The sequence below is a fragment of the Mytilus edulis genome, chromosome 9, assembly GCF_963676685.1.
Source record: "Mytilus edulis chromosome 9, xbMytEdul2.2, whole genome shotgun sequence".
Lineage (NCBI taxonomy): Eukaryota > Metazoa > Mollusca > Bivalvia > Mytilida > Mytilidae > Mytilus > Mytilus edulis.
This window is the reverse complement of record NC_092352.1, coordinates 86,507,698-86,535,164: the sequence shown is the minus strand read 5'-3', so window position 1 is coordinate 86,535,164 and position 27,467 is coordinate 86,507,698. Positions and strand designations below refer to the sequence as shown.

Genomic DNA, 27,467 nt, shown 5'->3' with positions numbered 1-27,467 from the left:
AGTTATTTTACACTATATGTAAACGGTGTAATTTTGTCCTTGTATAATGTGTAAATTAATTCAGTAGTTAATAGATTGTCACACAAAAAATAGCAATAAAGATTTAGTTTTTGTTACGTGGATAATATATTTTATTGCACTCTATAATAATTGCTGTTAACAATTAACTTAGTGTACAGCATTGCACTAAGTATCCCTGATATATTAGTTATTAGGTATCCAGGGAGAATATCTAATAAAAGTAAATTGATGTTACATTATAATATTACAATATTTTAAAATGATTTCATGTTTACGGGAGAATTTTCACTTCCATCCGATAGTTGTTTTAAATATTAGATAAATGTGCATCATATTTACCATCATCAACTTGTGATTTGGATAAATTTAATTCATAATACTTAGACATTTTGTCTAATTTTAAAGGTAAGTTGACCATAATTTCCGTGATGTTTTGAATCATAATCGAAGTTTTAACTTATTTGAACACTGTGGTATTTTAGACTAAGAACATATGTCTAAACTCCTCAGGTAAACATGATTATACACAACATCAGAGTGTACAACACAAAGTTGTCTAAAAATAAAATTAAATAAAAAATAAAAGAAGAAGACAAAAAAGTGTGTATTATACAATATTGAATAATATATTATTATTTTTTTTAACATGTGTTAGATGTTAAAGAACATTATTGTCACCTGACATGATCAAGTAATGTGACTTAATACTTGGGTCATGTGAACTCAGTGATATTTATTATTATCTAGGATCATTTATGTAGTTTAGGGTTTTTATAATCAATTTACTGTTTTTTCTTTTAATTGCATTATTGACCTCAACTATATATTTTATTTCTGCCTTGAATATTTTAAAGATATCTATTTTTGTAATAAAGATTTAGTAAGTTTTACCATCAAGTCTTAAATAAAGAAAAGGGAAATATTTGTATTCTTTTTTGTCTAACAATGATAAAAATCATTATGATTCTGTCAAATATATTGGATTTTTCAGCAGTATTTTCTACTTCTTTAATAAAATCTAATGTTAATGGTCCTTGATTGGCATTATAGCAAACAATATTAAGGTATCTTAGACTTAATATAGACATACAATAAAGGTATCAATTTTACATTATATATATCAACACTCATATACATTTGTGTCAGTATTTTTATTTTTTAGAAATTTCATCGACAGCTTCTGATGTTGCATGGGAAGATGTTTTGTCAAAACCTAATTGGATTATATTGTTGGTCTGATCACTATGGCAAATAACTATCCCCATTTTCTCCTATTTGCTTCTCGTGATCTTTATTTTTATCTGGTGAGGATTCGATTTTATCTTCATCAATTTCAGTGTAAACGCTCACGTCACCATTTGAAACACTGAACTTTTTTACAATTGGTAAGACCAGGCTGCTCAGGTCTTTATTATATTTCGTAACGGAGGGATCAAGAACAAAGTACTCGCCTTCCGCCTCGTCAGTATTTAAAGATTCGTTCTCAGAAATAATAGCGTTGTCTCCCTTGTTTGTACTGGATGGACAATTTTTAAGATGTGAAATCTCAGTTCCTTGGTCAACAGAGTGTGGTCTTTTTAGTTGTTCTCTCTTATTTTTCTTTGATCTGTAAAAATGTATATAATATTTAGGAATGCAAGAAAAAAAGGTTTAACATTTATTTATATTATTTGGAAAGGTATCTTACTACGAACGCATACGAATGTTTCTGAAGAAATTGGGTGAAATCTTATCTAAAATCTTACCGTCGATCGGCATAAAGTGTAACGGAAACTTTATTTCAACCTTTATAATTTAACGGCTAAATTCTTTTTTTTTAATTCTCGTATATCCATGTTTTTTTAACACCACAGGATACAAGCAATCCAATAATATCAATGATAAAAGTTGATTTTTTTATAAATGGCTTTTTATTTCAAATTGACGATAACTTGTTGGCATCATTTTTTTTAAAGAAAAAAAAAGTAAATGGTAAAACGATGAGAGACATGAAAGGACTATTGTTTCAATGTTCTCTTTATCTTATATTCTCTGTTGGAAATGGAAAAACATTCAGTAATATCAAAGTTTTATTTACAACGACTTTTTCGAATTGTCAGTTAATAAATTTCGATAAACTTTTCTCCACTCGTTCTAGTATTTATATCGCAAACTAGAAATTATCAGGCTTTCCTGTGACTCAATAAATCAGCTAATATATATATATATTTTTATAGATTATATAAAACAGCTTTAAACATGAAATAAAACATGAGCCGACGTAAAAATATTTGACCAAGACTTATTACCGGATCATAAAGATTCACCCGACGTTGTTTTTGTGTTTGTATGAAAACAAAAAACCGATAATGAAAAAAATATATAATCCGCTAAATTGATTATTATGTTTATATCAAATACACGTTGTAGAATATTTGCCGTCCAACGAAAACGAGTATGAAATGAGGTTATGTGATATGATTGCTATGAGACGGTTATGCATCATTAGAGAAATTCCCAAGATATGAGCGACCATAGATAGACGTCGGGCCTTCTAAAATGATCAAACCCCAAAGCATTTAAAGTGGTAAAAGACACAGACAAAACAAATCGTAAAACAATTTAAACAAGAAAAATAAATATTGCCTTACACGGGGGTTTCATATGTGTTCTGGTCACCATTGTAAGACCATTTATCCATAGCTTCTTCTATTTTCTTCTGGTGAACGCCCTCAATATCTCTCGGGGGTTCGATTTCATCATCATCAATTTCATTATAAACTCTCTCGTCACCGTGTTCAACACTGAACATTTTGGTCTCTGGTAAGACTAGGCTGCTCAAGTCTTTGTTATATTTCGTAATGGCAGGATCTAAAACAAAGTAGTCGCCTTGTGCCTCGTCAGTATTTAAAGATTCGTTCGCAAACAGAATAGTGTTTGCTTTATTATTTGTACTGAAAGGATTGTTTTCAAGACTTGCAATATCACTTCTTTGGTCGATAGACTGTTGTTTTGTCAGCTGTTCCCTTTTCTTTGTCATTGATCTGTAAAACATACATGTAATAAAGGAATACGTAAACAGTTTAGAATATTTTTTTTACCATTTTGACAGGTATCGAACGTATACGAATAGAATACTGCAATCATAATGTTGTTAAACCTTATTTTAAACCTTAAAGTCGATATAATGTATGACGTAATATGTGTGGAACTTTCAAAATTAAACTCAATTTTTTTTAATTCTGGTATTTCCAAAACATTTGCAAGTCAATTAATTCCAAAAGATTGATATCACTACACGAAACCAATACATAATTAAACATGTAAAATATCAAATGATATTTATAATTTATAAAGGTGATATTTTCTAAATTGCCGTTTCTTTTAATTCGATGTTTAGTCGCGGCCGTTATTTAAAAAAACAAAAACAATAAACAGATCGTATTACAATGAATACTTCGTTAGAAATGATAACACATTCATTTACTAACAAAGTTTTACAAACAACAACATTTTTTATATAGAAATTAGTGAATTATATTATTATACTTTTTTTTTTTTTTTTTTTTATCTTTTTCAAATTTATATTTATCAGCCATTGCCCGGATTCTATCTCGCTCTGTAAATTAAAAAAAAAGTATAAAAGCATAATCCGACCGAAAAACCTGAATTTAATCAAATTGTCATGATAAAAGCCCAACTTTCTATTTCCATTTGTTGAACATACAACTAATTGTTTCAAGCAGGGGGAAAATATGTAATTCTATAAAAATTCGACGAGCTTACGAACAAGATATATTTATCAATATTAGAAAACCTGCATCACAGCAAGTTGTTAGAGATGCAGACATAATCAAACGTAAAACAATTAAAATGAGAAAATGTATAATGTCATACCCTAATGGGATTTCATATCCTGTCTCGTCACTATCATTAGACCCTTTATCCGTGACTTCTTTGATTTCATTCTGGTAAACTCCCTCCATATCTGTAGATGATTTCATTTTATCTTCATCAATTTCGTAGTAAACATCATCGTCACCATCTGCACCACTGCATTTTTTAATTTCTGGTAATTTTCGGTTGCTGAAGTCTTTATCGTATTTCGTAATGGAGGGATCGGGAACAAAGTACTCGCCGTGTGCCTCATCAGCAACTAAAGGTATGTTAGCAGAAAGAACATTGAATCCTCCCCTGTTTGTACTGAATGAACCACTTTCATACTTTTCGATTGCAAGTCTTTGATCAATAGACATTTGAATTGTATGTTGCTTTCTCTTCTTTTTCTTTGATCTGTTTAACATTAATGTTATAAATGAAAATAAAATAAAGATCTAAAAATATATTAACTATTAAAATGTTGACCAGTATCTTACTACAAATGCATACGAATGGTGTTTACTGGTAAACCTTATTTTCAAAATTTACATAGGCATAATTGACGAAGGAACAATTAATTGAAAAAAGGTTAAATACCAAAAACCGACCTCAAAGGGAAAGTTATTTTTTCTTAAAATGTCCAATACCGAGTCAGAAAAAAAATACACGAGGTCTCGATTTGAAAAAAAAAATTAAAGAAGAGACATACGATACCTTTTCAACATTAAAAATGGAAGAGAGTCTACCAGATCATAGCACAATTATTAAAGCAAAGAATAGACAAACATGCACTATAGTCTACAAAGTACTGCAGAGCAAAGACTGATAATTTAACGCCATTTCTAATATGATGAATTCTAATATCCAATAAAATTTGTTTGCACATGCGTATATTGGCTTCTGCTGAATAATGAATTTTAACAAATTGGCATGCATTTGATATATTTCATTAACTTAAAACGCTTCCAAACTCTCAAATGATGAACATGTTGTTACTGAATTATTTATTATGACTGTGATGTGTTGCAATTCGAAATTGACATATTTGACCTAGATACGACAACCGTTTATGCTGGCTGTCCAAATTTCTCCTCCTGAAAAATCACATTGCCAGTTGTCTGCTTGTTTACAAACAAAATAAGGGAGGTTTATGGAAGAGATTACACAAACGCTCTGCACTTATACACATCAAATATAGAAATTACCTTAATCGTCCTAATCAGAATTGAAATAATTGATGCAAGCTATACTCTATTGTAGTTTTAACATGGGTAGGCATTGAATTCGTGTTATTTTAGCCATCACTACCGCTCGGGCAAAAATAATCACGAATTGAATGCCTACCTATTTAAACTACAATAAAGTATAGTTTGCATCAATTATTTCTTAAACAAACGAAAATCAATTTACCTTCTTCTGCATATGAAAAAAGTCATGAGTATAACAAAAAACAAAATGATTGTGCCTGTTATTCCAACTGAGATACCAACTATCGCTCCAAGTTTGAATAATTCTGAAAAAGATCGACACCATTAACAAAATTGGTATATGTATGTATGTATGTAATTTATATATTTTGCCAAAAAAAATATTGAACATTTTCATATTTAATCCTCTCCAAAATTGTCCGTTTATAGATTTTGAAATTATAATGAACCAAGGTTTCAACTCCCTCAGGCAAAATTGGCCTTAGATAATTGTGACTAATTTATTCCTTTCACGGATTTGGCTATACTTTTTGGACCTTTTGAATTATAGCTCTTCATCTTTTATATAAGCTTTGGATTTCAAATAGTTGGCCACGAGCATCACTGAAGAGACATGTATTGTCGAAATGCGCATCTGGTGCAAGAAAATTGGTACCGTTAATTCTATTATTAGGTAATTATTGTTCTGTCAGATCTTCAATTGGTTCGGCTCTTATAAAATCCAGGCTTTCAAATATTTTGCTTTAATTTGTCCCGATGAAGATAAATCCAGACAAGCGCTTCGAACGCATGAAATTTATAAAACATGTTGTTTTGGAGTACCGGTCCCCGAGGTTACGTAATCAGTACATCGATACTGACATGATTTATAGAAAAATGCTGTCTAAAATTGTCCGTTTATAATTTTTGAAATCATAAAGAAACTTAGGTTTCAACTCACTTAAGCAAAGTTGGCTGAAATTGATTTGGCTATTTTATTCGGTAGATTGTTTCGGTTTTTATAAAATTTGGCTTTCAAAGATTTTGCTTTGAGCGTTTTGATGCAGGAAAAAGCGTTTTGGACGCATGAAATTTGAATTAGGACCTTGCTTTCCGGTAGGAAAATCGACCAAACTGGACTGTATTTCCGCCATATGTCTTTATCCTCGGTTTACATACTAGTATATACGGAATATGATGTGGTATGATTGGTAATGAAACAAATCTCAACAACAAACCAAATGACCAAGCAATTGATAGTTATAGGTGATCGTACGACTTTCAACAATGATCAAAGCCATACCGTATAGTCAGCTACAAAAGGCCACTAAAGGACAAATTTTAAACCGTTAAAACGAGAGAACTAACGGCATAATTTATGTACCAAATAATGAAAGAAATACAAATATGTAACACAGCAACAAACGACAACCACTGAATTACAGCCTTGTGACAAGGTTAAACTAGTTTCTTGGCGCTTAAACATTACCCTAACATGGGACAATAGTGAAACAGCACAAATAAAAACAAACTATGCAAAACAATAAACGAAAAACAAAAAGAAAAAACATTCAGTCACGTAATTACAGGCAGCTGTCTTGGGAGTAGTATAAACATGTGGCGGAGAAAAACATGTTAGCGGGATCAGAACCCCCCTCCTTAGATGGGAAAGTTGCATAAAAGTATAAAATAAGATCAAACTATAAAAATCAGTTGAATGTGGATTCATATCTTTTCGTGGATACCAATTTTCTTGGTTTGAGGAAAAAAATGTATTTTCGTGGATATTCAATGTCGTGGTTTTTCCAAAGTCTGCACGGAAGCCAATAGAAATTTCTTACTACGTTGAACATTTAAATTCGTGGTTCCCATGTAACCACGAAATCCACGAAAATTGGTATCCCACGAATATTAATGATACACAATCACAGAATGGACGATGACGGGTACTTGTACATTCCAACAACAAAGACAATAAGTACTACTAATAAAACATATAAAAAAATCCAATAGCCTCTGGTGCGTCGAACCCATGTATTGGGCGTCGCTTTCGTTACCCCCTCAGGAACAATTTTTTTCTGAGTTACGTGATAATTCCGATACAAAAATTAATTCTGTGCTGTATCAATGTTTCATTCTAGCTTTGATGCCTCTTGACAAATTCTATTTTATATTTGAATACAAGAAGGGTTCTTTCAAAGGTAGTTAGTATCCTACATTTCATAAAAACATTTTCAAATCCTTTATAAATAATTAGAAATAGGCTTTCAGGTTACATCTTTGTCCCAAATTTCTCTGCAAATTGCCCGATTAGGATTATAACAGCTTATAAATTCGGTATCTACGTTTACATCCGTAGAGTATGTAACACGCTGTACACCAATTGACAATAACCCTCTATCTATTGATATAACGAAGCTCAGAAATCTCATTACATTGTTGTCTTGTGTTGGTTTTGTTTTTGTATATTGAAGATTAAAATAAAACAAAGAATTTTGTTTAAACAATAGTAAATATTTTGCAGTATGCACAACTTAACTTGCCTTTGTGCGATTTAAAACTTTGCATGGTAGATTTTTTTGTTGACCGTGTATTTACTTCATACCGAATGTATTAAGGTTTTTGATTAATATTTTATTGGCGTCTACCTTTTATTCGTATAAAGTTAACTCCTTTATCTATATGTACTCAATATATTCTATTACTTTCTTTTCCCTTTTTCCTTTTGTCTTTTTTGTCTTTCTGTCTTCCATTTACTTTCCAACTCGTACTTGTTTCTACATCGTCTATAACGCTGCCTTTATTATAATCGCAGTTATGTGAATCTACAAAAAAAATAATAAAGAATCATTGCGTAATCATGATAAGTTGATGTTGTTGTATAAATATGGTACCCGAACGGACCATTGATTCAAACAATAGAAACATATAACGGGACTATAAGAGTATTTGTACCTTACAGAATAAGTGTATTCCTATCATGATATTCTTTTGCAATGTTAATCAATCCCCTGTTATAGCCGGTGCATTTTACACATGTAAAGATGAAAAATATTTGATTGTTTGTTACAAAATGAGAATAACACTAAAGCGCTGTTCTGGATTTAACTTCATCAGGAACATTTCAACAAAATATTTGTAAACAAGGGGAATAGTTTACGTACTGCAGTCCCTGCTAGTTTAGAAGTTATTTAACTTCTCTTCAATCAAAAACTATTGAGGTTTTTTTCTATGTTGTGATGTAACACTGTTGTTTCGGGTAAGGGTGGTTGGCGCCTAATATAACATTAGCACCCGCTGCATTTTTTCGTAACTGTCTTTAATGAGGAATCTGATTTTTAGTGCTTGTCGCTTGTTGATAGGGTTCATTAGTGTTTCTCGTTTCTCGTTTTTAATATAGATTAGACCATTGATTTTCCTGTTTGAAAGGCTTTACAAATTTGACTTTGATGGAGATTTGTCTAATTGGCACTCAAACCACAAATTCCTATATCTATGTATGTCACATATTACATGTCACCGTACTGTCTTCAACAAGGAATACTATTTAGAGGCACTGGAATAACTAAATGTAAACCAATTCAAAAGAGAAATTTAACTAATTTATACTTTGATTTTTTAGATAATTTAATACTTTGTAAACATAACTATACCAGACAACATTACAAAAATTCACTTCAATTCAGGGTCCCGACCCTTAACAAGAAAATAAAGAACGGGAAACAATATGTTTGTGAGAACTGTGATCAACTCAACCACAAACCTAAACTGTTGTGTAAATATGAATTATAAATGCATTAAAGTATCATTCAGTTAAAAAGTCTTCACCCAATTTTTCCTTCATTATGACTTGTTTTCTTAATTGGAACTTTATCTCCTTTTGTCATTTTTTTTACCTTTTTCCTTTGCTGTCATATTATGTCGATCGCTGACACTTCCTGTAATAAAAAAAGTTAGCAAATCGTTTTAAAACATAAAACATTAAAATTGCGTAGTTACAAATGTCATGTTGGTGTTTATTCTTCTCCAAAGATCTAAACGAACACGAATATAAAAGACAACATGACGTTAATTAAGTACTTTTTTATTTTGAATTTGAAAAGTCTTGCCAAAGAGGGTCTGCCAGTTGCTACCCTTGTCCTCTTTCTGTTTCCTACGATAGTGCTGTGAAATGTTTCTCCTTTTAGAATAAACAAAAAGGATGAAACATGTAATACGTGTTATTGTCATCTTTGTTATATAATGCGCTATAAAGGTTAAAAAAACGAGGTCATCGTTATTATATCACACACCAGTTTATAATACAATCGTTTCTTGTCTATTAGCAGACTAATGCAATCTTTATCAACTTTTGATAGATTTGCGTTTTAGTATCAGTGAGTACTTACAGAACAACAATTGACATATTAGTGCTAAAACACATGACTTTTCTTCCATTGAGTGTGAAACATGTTGGACTATATTCAACTAGATTTTCTCACATCACAATTTTAACGTACCTACGGCAGACAACAATACTTGTCTGCAATCTTCTTCACTACACCTGTTGTTTCCATCACCGTTTGTACATAAAATCTTTGACTGTTTCACAAACCATTCATCAGTGAAATTTTCATTCATGACTGGATAATGACAAATTCATATGAATTAACAAAAAAAAGTAATAAATAAATCTAAATTAACAGCTGAAATGTCACTTTTCAAACGTTTTTTCCCAGTTTTGATGTGTACTTTTGGTTTAAGAGATTAGATTATCAGTTATAACTGTAATGGTCATACCACAAATCAAATGATTCCAAATAAAAATAGCATTTGTAAATCTAGTACGTCCGAAAAGCTTTTATGTATTTACGATCACAAATAACACTTAAATTAAAATTATACATTGTTTAGTGTTCAACTGATTGATTGGACGCAATGTGGGAGTCAATGTGACTGCCCCTATAAAAATGTAAAATATAAGTTCTATATAACACGGCTTGAATTGAGACAACCTTTAAAGTTGATATTTGCTATGCAATGAGCGTGACACACTTAATACACGGGACGTCATTAAAAAGAGGATGTCCAGTGTTTAAACACACGAAAACGAATAAAAAATTATCATACCAGTATACTTCATAAAAAAACTTCAGTCCAAATTCAATATCAAAAATATAATATAGGATTTCCTTTCCTTCTAATTTCTTTAAACATGTCTGGGAAAATCAATAGAGAAACAAATTCCGACAATGTCTAAATATGATAAGCTCATGTGATCAAAACAACTAAAACCACTTAGTCAAAGTTGAGTAGAGGTCAGATTAAACGAACTGCAAACTACCTTTGAGAAAAACTGTGGACACCCATGTACTATTTCATAACTTGCCCTTGTTGAATAAAATATAATTGAATGAAGTATGGTACCTTGAAATAGTGAAGAACATTTTTCACGTCCGAATTCTTAACCCATGATTTACCTCAAATGCTCAAATCCAAAAAATTAAAGCCGAGTGAACGAAACTAACACAAAAAGAGTAACAAAACCCATATACGATTAACTTTTCTTTAACAAAATGAATCCTAGATTCTTAATAATGTCTCGTTAAATCAACGATTTTTTTGTTCTTAATCAGTGTTCGTGATCATTTCCATAAATTGACCATTTTTTGATTGAGTTAAGTCTGCCAATTGATATTTTATCGTATGTTTTTCTTTGTTGTGATGTTATGCTATTGTTTCAGAAAAAGGGAGAAGGTTTGGATCCATTAAAACGTTTAATCCCGCTGCAAATGTTTGCACCTGTCATAAGTCAGGAATCTGATGTACAGTAGTTGTCGTTTGTTTATGTAATATATACGTGTTTCTCGTTTCTCGTTTTGTTTATATAGATTAGACCGTTGGTTTTCCCGTTTGAATGGTTTTACACTAGTAATTTTGGGGCCCTTTATAGCTTGTTGTTCGGTGTGAGCCAAGGCTCCGTGTTGAAGGCCGTACTTTAACCTATAATGGTTTACTTTTTAAATTGTTATTTGTATGGAGAGTTGTCTCATTGGCACTCACACCACATCTTTCTATATCTATTTTCATTCTTATCATTTCCATTAGTTGATTTTATTAACTATTGTATCATTTGAAGACGTCAGGTTCAACATTCGATGCCACTAATACGGTACCCTAAGTTACAATTAACCACTGATTTGTCCTCAATTCGTCCAGTAATGTTGAAATTATTCAAGATAATTAATGCGCTTAAAACATTATTTTCTTAAGCGATCGAAATATTATCGAAAACCAATTGAGAATCTTATCGAGTAAGTAACGCATGGTGCATTTAAGAAAAAGACTGATGAATTCAAAAATATGACAAGTACAATGTTGATATGGCATAAAGTTCTATTGAAATATGTTTAAATTTAGGAGCAAAAGTAGGAGCACTAAGTATAAATGTACTTAGATTTAAGCTAATGTAATATATGACATATGATCGAGAGGGACAAAATATGGAGTTTATGCAACGTGAATATATTCAACCACATCCTAGTTTGTGCAGTATGAAATCATACTACCTACACAATGATTGTTTACGCTGTTATTTGTCTTTGTTTTAGTTTATTTATACTTAAAATTAACAATATTAACATGTTTTTAATATTTTAGTACTGCTTTTTTTTTTTAATGTAAATTGTTTTTATAATAGAAAACTATATAAATATACATACCGCTATAAATTGTCATCTGTACAATTTCTATACATTCTCTATCTTGGTGGTAGTTTCTGTAAAAGCACGAAAACAAGGTGTCCGTTTCGTTGAATTCTTTGCAAGGCCAATTTTCTGTTTTGTTTAATTCTGAATTATGATTCGAAATTATTCCTAAGAGTCAACATATAAATGATAGATAAAAGCTATTCCTGAACAGTTTGTTTTTCTAAGATTTCATAACATATTAATTTGTTAATTACTTTAACTCATATAAAGTTATTCAAATCTATAGAACACAGATTTACCTGTTTAATTGTAAAAATATAATCAGAAGATAAAGCAAAATGAATACAACTAGGTCTTGTATATTTGTCTTAGTATAGGTACAAAACAGAATTAGTATTGATATCTCATCTTAAAGCATTGCGGTAGAGATTTATTTCAGGAAAACTCGATAGAAAATATTCATTAAAATTGCTTACAAATTTTAACTAACATAAGCAATACGATGGGAGCCACATAAGAATCAGGATCTGCTCACCCTTCAGGAGCTGATATCACCCACAGTTTTTCGTGTTGCTAAGTCTTAAGTTGTTCATTTTGTTTTGTGTACTATTGTGTGTTTGTTTGCCTTTTTCTTTTGTAGTCATGGCGTTGTCTGTTTATTTTCGACTATTGAGTTTGAATGTCCGTCTGGTATCTCTCGCCTCTCTTTTTCTATACATACCAAGATTTTTTTTTATGTACTTACTAAACATTTACTTTATGTTTTTTCTAGTTTGAAAAGTGTTTCCCTTTATACATGTTTTTTTAAAGTGACTTTTTCCTGGCCCGAAGTACCATTTTTAGCTCGAGATTGTGATTGTTTTCATATATCAAATTTGTATTTGACTTCTTTACTTATTATGTTCAATTGCTTTTGGTATATCGTAGTATTTTATGTTTTTCAACGATAAATGTTTTTCCTGTTGCCGTTTTAATTTCTAGGACAATTATGATTTCAGTGCAGTCATGTACGTATTAAACATGAAACGATTTTATAGTGTATTCACTCACCTTTTCCATGAATTCCAGTTAACAAATGGAAAAGAACAAAAATAGGAAGACTGTTCATATTCCTGATGATAGACCTAGGAAAATGAATACATAACTATAATAGTACATATATCGTATTGCTAAAATGCAACTAAAAAATGTATATCATAGGAAAGCGTAGGTACTAAAACATTCATAAAGTACTTGATGTCACGCGGAAGGAAACATTGATCTGAATAGTTATCATGTAAACAAGAGTTAAACGCATTTTCACAAGGGAAACAATACCCTACTTCGACAGTTTTTTTTTAATGAATAAATAGAAAAATAACGTTCTACTTCATTGAGACATTAATAATTTTTGAATTTGATCTCTTAAGAATAAAAACCATACGATACCAGGTAAAATAGTTTGCCCCATAACACCTATGTATCTTTTAATATAAGATTTCATAGGTCATAAAAGTTCATTTGAGAAAATCAAAGCAGATTCCTGATTTTCTTTATTTTGATTTCAGACCTAAATAGTTATCAAAGGTACCAGGATTATAATTTAGTACGCCAGACGCGCGTTTCGTCTGCATAAGACCCATGAGTGACGCTCATATCAAAATATTTATAAAGCCAAACAAGTACAAAGTTGAAGAGCATTGAGGATCCAAAATTCAAAAAAATGTGCTAAGGTAATCTATGCCTGGGATAAGAAAATCATTAGTTTTTTTGAAAAATTAAAACTTTTGTAGACAGGAATTTTACAAAAAATTACCACATTATTGATATTCATGTCAACACCGAAGTGACTAATATTGTTTTCCATACTTCCTCATTGCTTTATATGGTCGTTAAAAAATGTCAAGTAGAAGTATACGATAAAATGTGTTTAAATTATATAAATGAATCTGGAAATAGTTTATTGGTGTGTTATTGTTATTTCGTCAACATCAACATGATCAAATAGAGGTACTGAATTGTTATCAAAGGTACCAGGAATATAATTTAGTACGCCAGACGCGCGTTTCGTCTACATAAGACTCATCAGTAACGCATGAAGATGAAAGCATTCACAATTAATTTGCAAATTATATAGAATAAAGATATACCAAAACTTTGGGGAAGAATAAATTCTGATAAGTAAAAACAAGCATGAACAATAGAAATAATACAATTTTCGCTTTTGAATAATCTGTTTATATATAGACAATTCAGCTTCTTGTGGTTTTCTTGTGTGTTTCAAATGTCGATATCGACCTTTCATGTACAAAATGTCATTCTGTTACCGTTATCTATATAGCCATTATATAGTTTCTTCTGGTACGTCTTATTAAGATACACAGCTTCTTTTGCATAGGTACTAATTCTGAACTAAAAATTTGTAGTACTGGAAATCTACTTTTAATATTCCGTACTATTTTGTTACTCTAAAATTATTGTAATATATAGGTACCTGTATTTTACAGTACTTTATTTGTACTTGAAATTTAGGTACTACACATTTTTGGTTACTACTGATACATTTTCAGCATTTTGAAAGTTTTTCTATTTCAAATCTCTTATAGTTATGATTTTCAAACGTGGAATATTGTATCATTTCTGTACCAAAATGTTTAGTACAAATCAAGTACTGTAAAATACAAGTATCTAAATATTACAATAGTTTTAAAGTAAAGAAATAGTACTAAATATTAAAAGTAAAATTCCAGTACTGCATTTTTTTTTGGTACAGAAATAGTACCTATGCAAAAGTAGCTGTGTCGGGTATTACTAGTCTATATTGACACATCATGTTCCAAATGTTATAGTTATCAATTTAGACAATTTTGTTTCTTCTGGTTCGTATATTTCAGATTTCAATATCAAAATATCATCGACAAATTGTGTTCCAAAAAATAATAAAAAAACTGAACTCTGAGAAAAAAAACCAGCCCCTAATCAAATGGCAAAATCGAAAGTTCAAGCAAATCAAACGAATATTGGATAACAACAGTAATATTCCTGACTTTGTAAAGGCATTGTCTTATGTAGACAAAAAAAAAATAATGTCTTAACCTCTCACGTGTATGACAGTCCCATAAAATGCCATTATTGACTAAACAGTAAAAGTATATTTCATAACGGCAAATAAAAGAATACTTTAACACGTTATTAAGAAGATATTGACAAGTCTCTGAAGGAACTACGACTCATATAAAAAAAAGTTGAGATCGCCAAGGAAAGGCACACAGTTCGCTCCAATAGGAATGCCGACAATTTGTTGAAAAAGTCTACCTCAAATTCAATAAATTTATTGTCCATAAGAAACTCCAGCATACTGGTCGCTTGTTCCTCAGGGTTCCCCTTTATCTTTTTGTTCACTTTTAACAAAATTCGCCGTATGGTGTCCCAACTGTCTATCTGCTTCAGTAACATGTATAGACCATTTAGTTTCTACTGGTTCGTCGTTTAAAATGTCGATATTTCCCTTATGATATTTAAAAAATAAATTTGCATGATTTGTATGTCTATTCATTTCATTTAGTTAGTTAATGTCTCTCAATTAAATGTAATTATAAGAAGATCTTTTACAGATGGACGCATTTCTAAACTGTACAAAATTAACGTGGAGCAAATTGTTGTGACTGCTTTCCAAGTTAAGTTAAGAAAGTTTTGACAGACAAGAAAGCGAACTTAATCGGTGGTTGAAACCCTACATGTAATGATTTCTAATGAGACAACAAACCACCAGACACAAAACTGATGAAAATGTAAACAGTCTGTAACTAAGATTGTCACAAATACCGATGTGAATCATTTCAGATGGTTAAACAAACGTTCTGAACTATGTAAACAAAGTCTCTAATGCATGATTTGTTTTATTATTAATTGTTTTTGGCTTCGAATTAGCTGTCAGTTACTGCGAGTGCTCTAAAATTGTACTGTCTTGTTAATTTGACCTGTTGATAATATTTGTTATGCTTTTTTTTATTCATTACTTACTTATTCAGGGTTATATCTGGTTTATATACCAGCTTTGAAGTGTTTGGTATCATTTTAATTATTCACTTCTTCGTACTATGAACATCAACACTATTTATTTTGTAAAAATTATTTCCTTTCTCCATTTAAACTATATACCTAACAACGAACTTATTTTCGGTTACCTGTGTATATTATTATTGTATATATCGGATTTTTTTTTTTATCAAACTGTTTAATATTTAACAGCGGTGAAATACTGTTACTTTAATTATTCATCCCTTATCTTATTTTATTGGTTTTGTATATACATTAATTGTATCATAGGTCAAATGTATTCGCTCAGTTAATGTTCACTTGTGTTATTTCGTCTATTGATTGCGTTAAACCAATTCAATTGATATTTCATAGTGTTTCTTTCTATGGTATTATGTTACACTATTTTTCAACCCGTTTAATATTTAACAGCCGTGAAATACTGTTACTTTAATTATTCATCCCTTATCTTATTTTATTGGTTTGTATATACATTAATTGTATCATAGATCAAATGTATTCGCTCAGTTAATGTTCACTTGTGTTATTTCGTCTTTTGATTGCGTTAAACCATTTCAATTGATATTTCATAGTGTTTCTTTCTATGGTGTTATGTTACACTATTGTTTCAGATTATAAAGAAGGTTGTGTACCATTCAAACGTTTAATCCCGCTGCAATTGTTTGCACTTGTTCTAAGTCAGGAATCTGATGTTCAGTAGTTGTTGTTTGTTGACATAGTTCATAAGTGTTTAAAATTTCTCGTTTTTGTGATTTATTTTTTTAGATCTTTATAGCTTCATGTTTGGTGTGAGCTAAGGCTCCATGTTGAAGACCGTACTTTGACCTATAACAGTTTACTTTTATAAATTGTGACTTGCATGGAGAGTTCTCTCATTCGCACTCATACCACATATTCTTAAATCTACTAGTATAAAGAAGACAAAAATCAAATAAGATAGAAAAAATCGACGACAGCAACTGAATCAAGGCGCTCCAGAGTAGGGTGACAATGAGAATATATTAGGTTAAACATGCTTATGAGTGCAAAGTCGATTCTTAAATCTAGGACAATTTATAAAAACATATTTGAAAATAATTTATTATTAAGATAGACACAACATAAAAACACGTTTAGGAATCAAACAAACAAGTACACAAGAAAACACTTTAAATCAAATATTTATCTGTTGTCTTCTACAAAATATTTTTTTCTTCTTTTTCCCTCTCCAGTTCTTTTTTATGCTTAACACGTGATAAAAGATTATTTCATGGTATTTTCTATATCGACCTTTTTTCTCTTGACCTTTATCCAGCTCGCGGTTTGTTTTGGAAGCCTCGCTATAAAAACATGGCAGATGGACAGTGACATCTAAAAATTCATTGTTGGTATGGTAAATCGTTATATGGTATTTGAAGAACAGACCAATACTTCAAGGTGGTGTTGTCTATAACCATTTTCTTAAAAACAATACTGTAATAAATATTCTGATTAGCAATTTCTTTTAATATGCAGTACATGCTTTTGAATAAATTCCGTACATTTTTCTTTCTACTTTCTTTTCATTTTATCGACGGGGCGAAATTTGTTTTTTTTACACAATATGTAAATAAAAAAAGGTTAAAACGGTATGCCTTCAAAGGTTTAGTAAAAAGTAATGTTAACAAATACCACATTTCAAAGGAAAATTCAAAACAGAGAGTCCCTTGAAAATTACAAATTTTAAATTAAAATCTCAAACACATCAAAAGAATAAAAAAACTGTCATAGGCTTAAGTAAGCGAAACTTTCGGGTCTAAAATTAAGAACAGAAAAATTAATACACTATTTTTGCCAAACAAATCGGCTTTAGGAATATTTTTCTTCATAAACAAATCTATTGTGAACGGCTTGTTGGTTTTCATTAAAACAAACACAATCAAAGAATTTCAGACTTAACATAGACAAAATGGTAAACAATGTTTAGGATACATAAAATCACGTATATACAATTGAGTCAGTACTCTTTTTTCCCTAGATGCTTTTATCGTCTACCTCAGATGATACATCGTAAGTGGTATTGTCGAACCCTAAGTGGGTACCATGGTTGATATGATCCGTACTGTAAATGACTATATCTTTAACATCTTCAATTTTCTTCTGCTGATCTACCTTAATAACTGGCGAGGATTCGATTCGATCTTCGTCAATTTTATTGCAAACGTGCTCATCGCATTGTGTAACACTGAACCTTTTTACCTCTGGTAAGATCCGGCTGTTCAAGTCTTTATCATATTTCGTAACGGAGGGATCAAGAACAAAGTATTCGCCTTGCTCCTCGTCAGTATTTAAATATTCGTTCGCAGACGTAATAACTGTGTCTCCCTTGTTTACCCCGGATGGACTATTTTCAAGATGAGCAATCTCCATTATTTGGTCATTAGACTGTTGTCTTATTAGTTGGTCTCTGCGATATTTGAAATGTAAAAAAAGTTAATTATTTATTTTTGTAATTTTGAAAGGTATCTTACTACGGACGAAAACGTTTAATTTCAACTTTTAAAATTTAACGGCTAATGGTTTTCCCGTATTTCAAAGTTTAAACAATACCACATGATGAATTAAAACATACACAAATATCAATTTATATCTTTTATAAATTGCTTTTTATTTCAAAGTGACGTTAAATTATGGCCATCATGTTTTGAAAGATAAAATAAGTAAATGTTAAAACGATGAATGACACATGAAATAAATTTAGTTTCAATTTTCTCTAATTTTTTATTCTCCATTGATATTCGTAAAACAATAATATATATCTTTTATTAATAAAGTTTTACACACAACACTATTAATAGAATTATTATTCAGTAAATTATTTCATTATACATTTCTCCACTAGTTCTTGTATGTTTACCGCAAACTAGTACTGTTTTAAATAATATAATTAAACATCAAACAAATTTGACCCATACTTATTACCGGGTCATAATTAATGATCAGAAGTTGTCTTCAAGTAAGTAGGAAACGCATAACTCATAACGAATTTTTTTTATCCGATTACTAAATCATCAGGTTTTTATAATATTAATTTTGTAGAATATTATAAGATTACATTATGTGATATGATTTCGATGAGACAATTATTTCCCCTAAAACAAATGACCACGATATTAGCAGCTATAGTTAAATGTAAGTTCTTCAGCATTAAACAAGGCCCATACCATAGAAAGTTGTAAAAGACTCAGATATAACAAACCGTATAACAATTCAAACGAGAAAAATAAATATTGCCATACCTTGGGGTTTCATATATGTTCTGTTCATCATTGTAAGGATATTTATCCTTAAACTCTTCTATTTCGTTCTGGCAAACGCCCTCCATATCTTCATCAATTTCATTATAAACTCTCTTGTCACCCTGTGGAACACTGAACCTTTTGATCTCTGGTAAGATTTTATCTTCATCAATTTCGTAGTAAACATTCTCACCACCCTCTGCACCACTACATCTTTTAATTTCTGGTAATTTCCGGTTGCGAAAGTTTTTGTCATATTTCGTTATTGAGGAATCGAGTACTGTAACATAGTTCTGTCCTTGTTCTTCGTACGTATTTAAAGATTTGTTCTCAGAGACAACAATGTATTCTCTCTTGTTTGTACTAGATGAACCACTTTCAAAATTTTTCATCTCAAATCTTTGATCGATAGACTGTTGTCTTCTCTGTTTTTTTCTCTTCTTCCTCTTTGATCTGGGAAATAGAAAAAAAGATTAAAAAGTAAAATCACAAAACACTGAACTCAGAGGAAAATTCAAAACGAAATATCTTGATTAAATGGAAAAATCAAAAGCTCAAACACATTAAATGAATGGATAACAACTGTCATATTCCTGACTTGGTACAGACATTTTTCATATGAAGAAAAAGATAGATATGTTACATTCAAACCGGTATCTTACTACGAACTCATACGAATGTTTTCAGAAAATGTAAATTCTATACCACCCAACCTCATTTAAAACTTTAACGTTTGCATTATTTTATCAAGGACCATGTAATGCAAAAACAATAATACCGAACTCAAAGATATTAAAAGGTAAAAGTTTTTAAAACACTACGAAATTCAACGCATGACTATATTTACCAGCAGAAAGACTGGAACACAAAAGTCTCTTTTCTGACTTAGTATAACCCTTATTTGTGAAAAATAGTCATTTATATACAAGCTTAACCTCCTCCTAATATCAAAACTGCTTTAAACCTGTAATATCCACAAAATTGGATGACAAAACCAAACAGATGTGATCGGATAATGTGATGTTAGTTGGCATCCAGCAGCCAAAACTGTGTTAACAAAAACACAGTATACAATAAAAATGTACTTATAATTCAAAGTAAAATATCAGACAGAATTTTGTAGCTAATACAGTTTAAAAATAATAATGACAAATACACTTTCTCAATAAAGTACAAATTAGGTAAAATATCAATATACAAGGGTAAATAAAATGAAAACACACTTATAAAAACATAAAGTGTCCAATCGTACGTCTCGGCGCGCAGTTCAGTGAATACAAAAAACCAAAACACACGAAAACAGATGCACGAATACCAAACCAAGTAAAGAGACAATTGCAAATAAAACGATATGAATACAAACCATAAATAACTAACATCTTTAATTCAAAACAATCCTGCAATGTTTATGAAGTAGAAAGCTAATGTTTATCAATAACAGCTTGCTACTTTCTGTTGATCTGTTTAAGAATGAGGACGAGACTCTTTAACAAAATCTTGGTAAATATTTTTACTCAGACAACGATGACGATTTCTAGTAGCAGCTGCAAGCTATTGCATATCAAATGAGTTGAGAAATGTGTAGCAGTTGTAAGCTATGAACATGATGTAATCCTTTTTTTTTTTTTTTTTTTTGAAAAACAAAAAAAAACAAAAAAAAACATGATGTAATCCTAACAAGTTGCGAAATGTAAACTTAGATGACCACTGTATTCAAAATAGGGATATATGTCGAAAATGAGACGATGGAAGTATGTATTTGTGCCTTTTTGAATGTCTAATTTAGTGTGATATTCTTCAGAATCTATGGTCTAGTGATATAATGTGGGAAGATATACATATTCAATAAAGTGGGGCTTTTCTATAATTTGCTTTGCTCACTCGACAAACAAGGCCTGTTGACTTTACATTTTAACCTTGATAGGAATAACTGTTTTGAAGCGGGTACTTATAGATCCTTTTACGTTTTGACGACGCAATTGTCTGACACAAAAAAAATAATACGTCTCGACTTTTGTTTTGACGATAGCCCGGAAAAAAAATGTTGTCATGTTAAATATAAGCAAAAGTAAGAACTAGAGGCTCTAAAGAGCCTGTGTCGCTCACCTTGGTCTATGTGCATATTAAACAAAGGACACAGATGGATTCATGACACAATTGTGTTTTGGTGATGGTAATGTGTTTGTAGATTATATTTTATTTAACATTCTTGCTGCCTACAATTATCTCTATCTATAATGAACTTGGACCAGTAGTTACAGTGGAAAATATTCTGTAAAAATTTACAAAAATTGTAAAAATTTATGAAAATTGTAAAAAAATTTACTATAAACGGCAATAATTCCTTAAGGAGTAAATTGATCATTTTGATCATCTGACTTATTTGTAGTTCTTACTTAGCTGTACATTATTGCTGTGAACAGTTTATCTCTATCTATAATAATATTGAAGGTAATAACCAAAAACGTCAACATTTCCTTAAAATTACCAATTCAGGGGCAGCAACCCAACAACGGTTTGTCCGATTTATCTACAAGTTTCAGGGCAGACAGATCTTGACCTAATGAACAATTTTATCCCGTAAGATTTGCTCTTAATGCTTTCGTTTCAGAAATATGAGCCAAAAATTGCATTTTACCGTATGTACTTTTTTAGCATTTTTGGCCATCTTGGTTTGCGGTATGGGTCATCGGACACATTTTTAAACAAGATACCCTAATAATGATTGTGGACAAGTTTGGTTAAATTTGTCTTTACAGTTTCAGAGGAGAATATGTTTGTAAAAGATTACAAAAATTTACAAAAAATTGTGAAAAATTTACTATAAAGGGCAATAACTACTTAAGGGGTCAACTGACCATTTTGGTCATGTTGACTTATTTATAGATCTTACTTTGTTGAACATTATTACTGTTTACAGTTTATCTCTATCTATAATAATATACGAGATAATAACCAAAAACAGCAACATTTCCTTAAAATTACGAATTCAGGGGCAGCAACCCAACAACGGGTTATCCGATTTATCTAAAAATTTCACGGCAGACAGATTGAACAATTTTATCCGTGTTAGATTTGCTGCAAATGCTTTGGTTTCAGATATATAAGCCAAAATCTACATTTTACCCATATGTTCTATTTTTAGCCACGGCGGCAATCTTGATTGGTTGGCCGGGTAACCGGACACATTTTCTAAACTAGATACCCAAATTATGATTGTGGAAAAGTTTGGTTCAATTTGGCACAGTAGTTTCAGAGGAGAAGATGTTTGTAAAAGTTAACGACAACGACAATGGACGATGACGGACGCTGGACGCAAAGTAATGAGAAAAGCTCACTTGGACCTTCGGGCCAGGTGAGCTAATAATATCTGACTTAAATCGGCTATCCTTCAACTATCGGAAAAGTATCCGACAAAGTTAGTCAATGATGACTTGACAGGCAGTTTTTTTTTAAATTAACTGTTTGTTATTTCTGAGTTTTTATTTATTACAATGTAGATTCAAATTGGATATAATGAATGTAGAATTATAAAAGACAACGATGTTGCAAACTGTTTTTTTTTTAATTTTACTTCATTGTTAAACGTATAATACATTTATTTTCGTTGTCGAAAGAAATTTAAAGTGGCAAAAAATATATTGGTTTTGGCGAAAGAGGTGCCGAAAAAGAAAATTTACCAATGGAAACACTCGCGATAGCTTTATTGTGTCAAAACTGATATCTTACAATGATTATCGGTACTTGTTGTATGTTATTAATGAATTGACATATTAAATAAAGAATTGTCGCTATTCGATAGAACATCTGTCAAACAATAGTGATCAATAAAATTCAGACATTCTGTCTTCGGGAACGAGTTTTCAAGAGATCAAACCTATAATAACATTAACGGTACCAATTTTCCTGCACCAGATGCGCATTTCGACAATACATGTCTCTTCAGTGATGCCCGTGGCCAAAATATTTGAAATCCAAAGCTTATATAAAAGATGAAGAGCTATAATCCAAAAGGTCCAAAAAGTATAGCCAAATCTGTGAAAGGAATCAGAGCTTTGCATGAGGGAGATACATTCCTTAATTTATAATAATTTCTAACATTTAGTAACAGCAAAAAAACGCAAAATGTTGAAGCGAGACTGACACAAGCATGGAAAAATCTTTAAAAATCGACAAAAAGGCGTACAACAGCCTATAAAACACTATATAGAAAAAAAACATGATCTTTTAGGAAGAACTCATGTGAAATAAAAATATTTCAACTAAAACTTCTCAAAAAAAATAATTCAAAAATGAATTACTTAAGCTGTATTTGGCAAAACTTTATAGAATTTGGGTCATCAATTCAATTCAATTTTTACTGTTTTTATTCAAGCGTCATTGGTGAGCCTTTTTAACACGAAACTCTCTTCTGGTATGCATTAGGTGTAATACCACCAACTCACAGTACGGTTGCATACAAATTACCTCTGAAAAATATCTCTTTGAATGGCAGTTGTAGGAAAATTAATCGTACATTTCATTGCAGTAAAGAAAATCTGGTTCATAAACATATATCTGGATATTTGAAAGTACCATTGTTTTATCATTTTGAGTTTCCATAGAATATTTTGGAAACATTGAGGTTACTAGGCTACAGGGTGAGCAAAGTATTGCCCGCCCGGAAAAACCAATGTACATTATTTGTCTAATATGTCTTCTTGTACACTTTTCTCAGAGTTGCTAGAATAATACATCCTCAAATGTATACACTTGTAGTATATAAAATTGAGAAAGGAAATGGTGAATATGTCAAAGCGACAACCACCCGACCATAGAGCAAACAACAGCCGAAGGCAACCAATGGGTCTTCAATGTAGCGAGAATTCCCGCACCCGTAGGTGTCCTTCAGCTGGCCCCTAAAATATGCATAATAGTACAGTGATAATGGACGTCATACTAAAACAAGTAGGAAACTTATTTATAAATCAAAATGTGTTTATAAATATTTTAAATGTATTGCATTTCTGTTTAATCACTGAATCCTCTTCAAAATTGAGGCCAGTATTTCATATAACCCATTATTCCCAAGTAAAACCCAGCTTTTACCAGTATTTCCCACTGGGCTGGGCAATACTCATAAAACCCGGGATTTTGCCAACCCTGCTGGGTTACTTAGCAACATGAACCCCACCAAAAACCTAAGGTAATCTCAAGAGACGTTAAGCGGATCCTGCTCCGCATGTGGAAACCCTCGTGTTTATGTCAATACAAACCCAGTACATAGTCTAATTCGGTTGGTCACAATCGTGAAAAGGGAACGTAATTGTAGTTACGACATAACGAACATATCCGATATCATCTGTGAAACGGATATTCCATAATGGTGAACCAACTCGTGTTAGCGTCCGTAAATTTACGAAGGGACGATTTCAACTTCACCATTTGGAACTCTTTGTTTGGTTTGATAGCTTCCTTGTGAGTAACAACCCTTTATCAAGGATATCATGATAGAAAATACCAGCCAAGGAAAATCGTATCGATTCGAGGATAGATATTCCGAATGCAAGCGCTGCTGAAATGTTGCTACATACGAAAAGATCACTATTCTGAAGCTGAAATCACCTCTTTTGCCGTAAAAATTGATAGCTTCCGTGTGAGCAGCAAACCTCTATCAAGGGAATCGTGCTAGAAAATACAAACCCAGGAATATCGTATCAATTGGGAGATATATATTCCGCTTACAAGCGCTGCTGAAATGTTTCAACATACGAAAAATTCACTTTTGGGAAGCTGAAATCATCTCTTTTGCCGAAAGTTTTGTTTCCAACCGACCCTGTCAATATCTAATTCTAAGTCAAGATATGAGGCAGACTTAACGGTATCTGTTGTATTCTTGATCTCTAGTTCGATAATGCGTTCAACATAGTCACCAAATTTTTTAATTATTTAGTGAGATAACATCATCTTTATAGCGGAAAGTAAAATTAAGGATATTGTTAATTACTTTTCTTTCTTTCTAAGAAGTTCCCGTTTGAAATTATCTCTATAAGAATAAGGGAACAAGTCAGTATGAAAATGGGCACAATTGGTTCTCATGGGCATGCCGATAGTTTGTTGAAAAACACGTCCTCCAAACGTTGTCAATCAAACAATCAAGCGTCTTGATGATGTTAGTTTCAGAGAATTTTTTGTTCGAATCAGAGCAATTTTTTACAAAGTAGGATTTTCCCTCCTAAAGATAATGAAACTTTACTCATGCCAAGTTTTTCTTTATTTGAAAGAAAGATAAGTTCTGAACATTTTGTTGTAAAGTGCAAGTTAAACAAACACTAATAAATAAATGTTCGTTTTAATCCTACAAAGTTCAATCCTGGTATCTATCATGAGTTTATCTACCGGTTAGCGATAATGTATTATAACAAACTAAAATAAATGTACCTTCGTCTGCATACATAAATTATAGCCAGTATAACCAGAAATATTATGATTGTGCCTGTAATTCCTACTGATATACCAACTATCGCTCCAACTTTGAATATGCCTGAAACAGATAGAAACCATTAGTTAATAACATATGTGTACGCATATATGAATGTTTATATTCATGTGCGTATGCAATGTTATTTGGAAGAAAAAATATTCAATTAATAGTAAACCAAAGTAATCAATTACAAGCACGACATGGCAGAAAAATAAGTATAAGTCTCGTAAAGACCTGTTGGTGACCTTCTGCTGTTGTTTTTTCTATGGTCGGGTTGTTGTCTCTTTGGCACATTCCCCATTTCCATTCTCAATTTTATTATGAGATTAATATTATAATTTGGTACTTTTAATATGCATTAAGTAAAATCTTTAAGGAAAGTTCTTATTGCTGTTTAGTTAAGGAAATCAATAAGGTCAATGTACCAATTGTAAGTCATCCAACTACACCCCCTTCCCATCCCACCCACGCTAACAAAAAATCCATCGGAATAAAAGGAAGATAAAAGTATATCAAAACGTTATAGAATTACGACATATGATATTTTTGCAACTGCCACTGTCATAAATAATATACTTTCTTAATCACAATTTCCAAACTGTTGCAATTGTTACATGTATTTAAATGTTTTACAATAAAATTACGACTGAGCCTCACTTTAATTTGCGAATTTACATAAATGTATTGTGTTTACAAGTTCTAACCGGATCAAACCCATAGCTATATTAATGAGTTCATCCCAAAACACTTATCTTTGGATGGACTGGTCTATGATAAGCGAGCAGGTTTAACACCGTCCAGTCAAGTGAAATACATCAAGTAATATCTTTATATTACTGCTTCGGGTATAACTAGTGAACTTGAAGCAGGAATGGTGATAAAACAAAAGGTTTGTATTAAAAGAAATGTTCACAGCCGAATGATTGGTAAGACGAATATTGTGTGAAAAAGTATACATTTGAATGCTTTTGCATGATAAGTATAAATAAAGGCAACAGTAGTATACCGCTGTTCAAAAGTCATAAATCCATGGACAAAAAACAAAATCGGGATAACAAACTAAAACCAAGGGAAACGCATTAAATATAAGAGGAAAACAACGACACAACACTAAATGTAACACACACAGAAACGGACCAAGCATCAGACAAAATCCCACGAGAATAACAAATATAACATCAAACAGTCCTTATATCTTTAGATATACAGACATTTTACCAAAATTCTTGTTATTGCATTGCAAAACGATAATTTAGTCCAAATTCATTTCTATGTGTTCGGATTTTTTAGAGCAGTTTGTGCTTTTTTTTCGAGTTATTATACATATTTCATATATGTTAAAATGTTATGCTTCAGTGTATTTACGTTTAAAAACAACAAAAATAAAAAAAGGTTTCAAATTTTGTACTTTTTTAGGCACGAAACTAATGCAATCATCCTGTTCATCAGTTTGGTAATTGTGTACTACGATTACACTTTATAAACAAATATATTTCATTTGTATATATTGTTGTGTTTCACAACTTATAAATTACATGTACAGTTTATATTTATGATATCAATAATATAATGTAAGCATAGATAATTTGGGTTGTGACGTAGTGTGTTCAGTTGATGCACTTATCATTCCATTGTTAACAATGCAATTATAAATTTAAATGTTATTTTCAATTGAAATTGGTCAGATTTAGTGTGTGTATGTTTTGTTTTGTTTTTGTTATTAATGAATTTGATTGTAGGGGCAGAGGGTAGACCTAATTATGTGGAATATTTTTATAGTCCAGAGCATTTTTCTGACTTAAATTGATTTTCTTATCAAACATCATAAGACGATATTGCAGCGTATATATAGGCTATTCAGTAGGTCATTTATAACCTTCAGGGATTCCGACGATGTACATTTCGTGTGCAGAAAATTATAAAATAAATTTGATCATCGTAGTAATATGTTTTT

The 27,467-nt window shown here is 31.1% G+C and overlaps 2 protein-coding genes across 3 annotated transcripts in view; both read right to left on the bottom strand.

The window, feature by feature from the left end:
* Positions 1-107: 107 nt before the first annotated feature.
* On the bottom strand, positions 108-12,995 carry LOC139489289 (uncharacterized). 2 transcript variants are annotated; one of them, XM_071275563.1, is made up of 9 exons: positions 12,806-12,995; positions 11,768-11,881; positions 9,566-9,688; positions 8,963-9,004; positions 7,772-7,891; positions 5,290-5,392; positions 3,898-4,293; positions 2,652-3,044; positions 108-1,627 (listed from the first exon to the last, which is right to left on the bottom strand). In XM_071275563.1, exons 1-9 carry the CDS (start codon positions 12,861-12,863, stop codon positions 1,264-1,266), a joined length of 1,713 nt encoding a protein of 570 aa, XP_071131664.1. In that variant the 5' UTR covers positions 12,864-12,995; the 3' UTR covers positions 108-1,263. The 2 variants fall into 2 exon arrangements, with proteins under 2 accessions (XP_071131664.1, XP_071131663.1); XM_071275562.1 differs by having other exon boundaries at positions 11,768-11,896; positions 12,806-12,917.
* Positions 12,996-17,260: 4,265 nt separating this feature from the next.
* Positions 17,261-27,467, bottom strand: part of LOC139489288 (putative histone-lysine N-methyltransferase 1) — a 30,164-nt gene continuing 19,957 nt past the window's right edge. The window contains exons 7-9 of the mRNA XM_071275561.1: positions 25,471-25,573; positions 19,051-19,503; positions 17,261-18,218 (exon numbers count right to left, since the gene is read on the bottom strand). Of these exons, the coding sequence (XP_071131662.1) occupies positions 17,786-18,218; positions 19,051-19,503; positions 25,471-25,573 (989 nt within the window). The 3' untranslated portion in view covers positions 17,261-17,785. The remainder of the gene's footprint in view (positions 18,219-19,050; positions 19,504-25,470; positions 25,574-27,467) is intronic.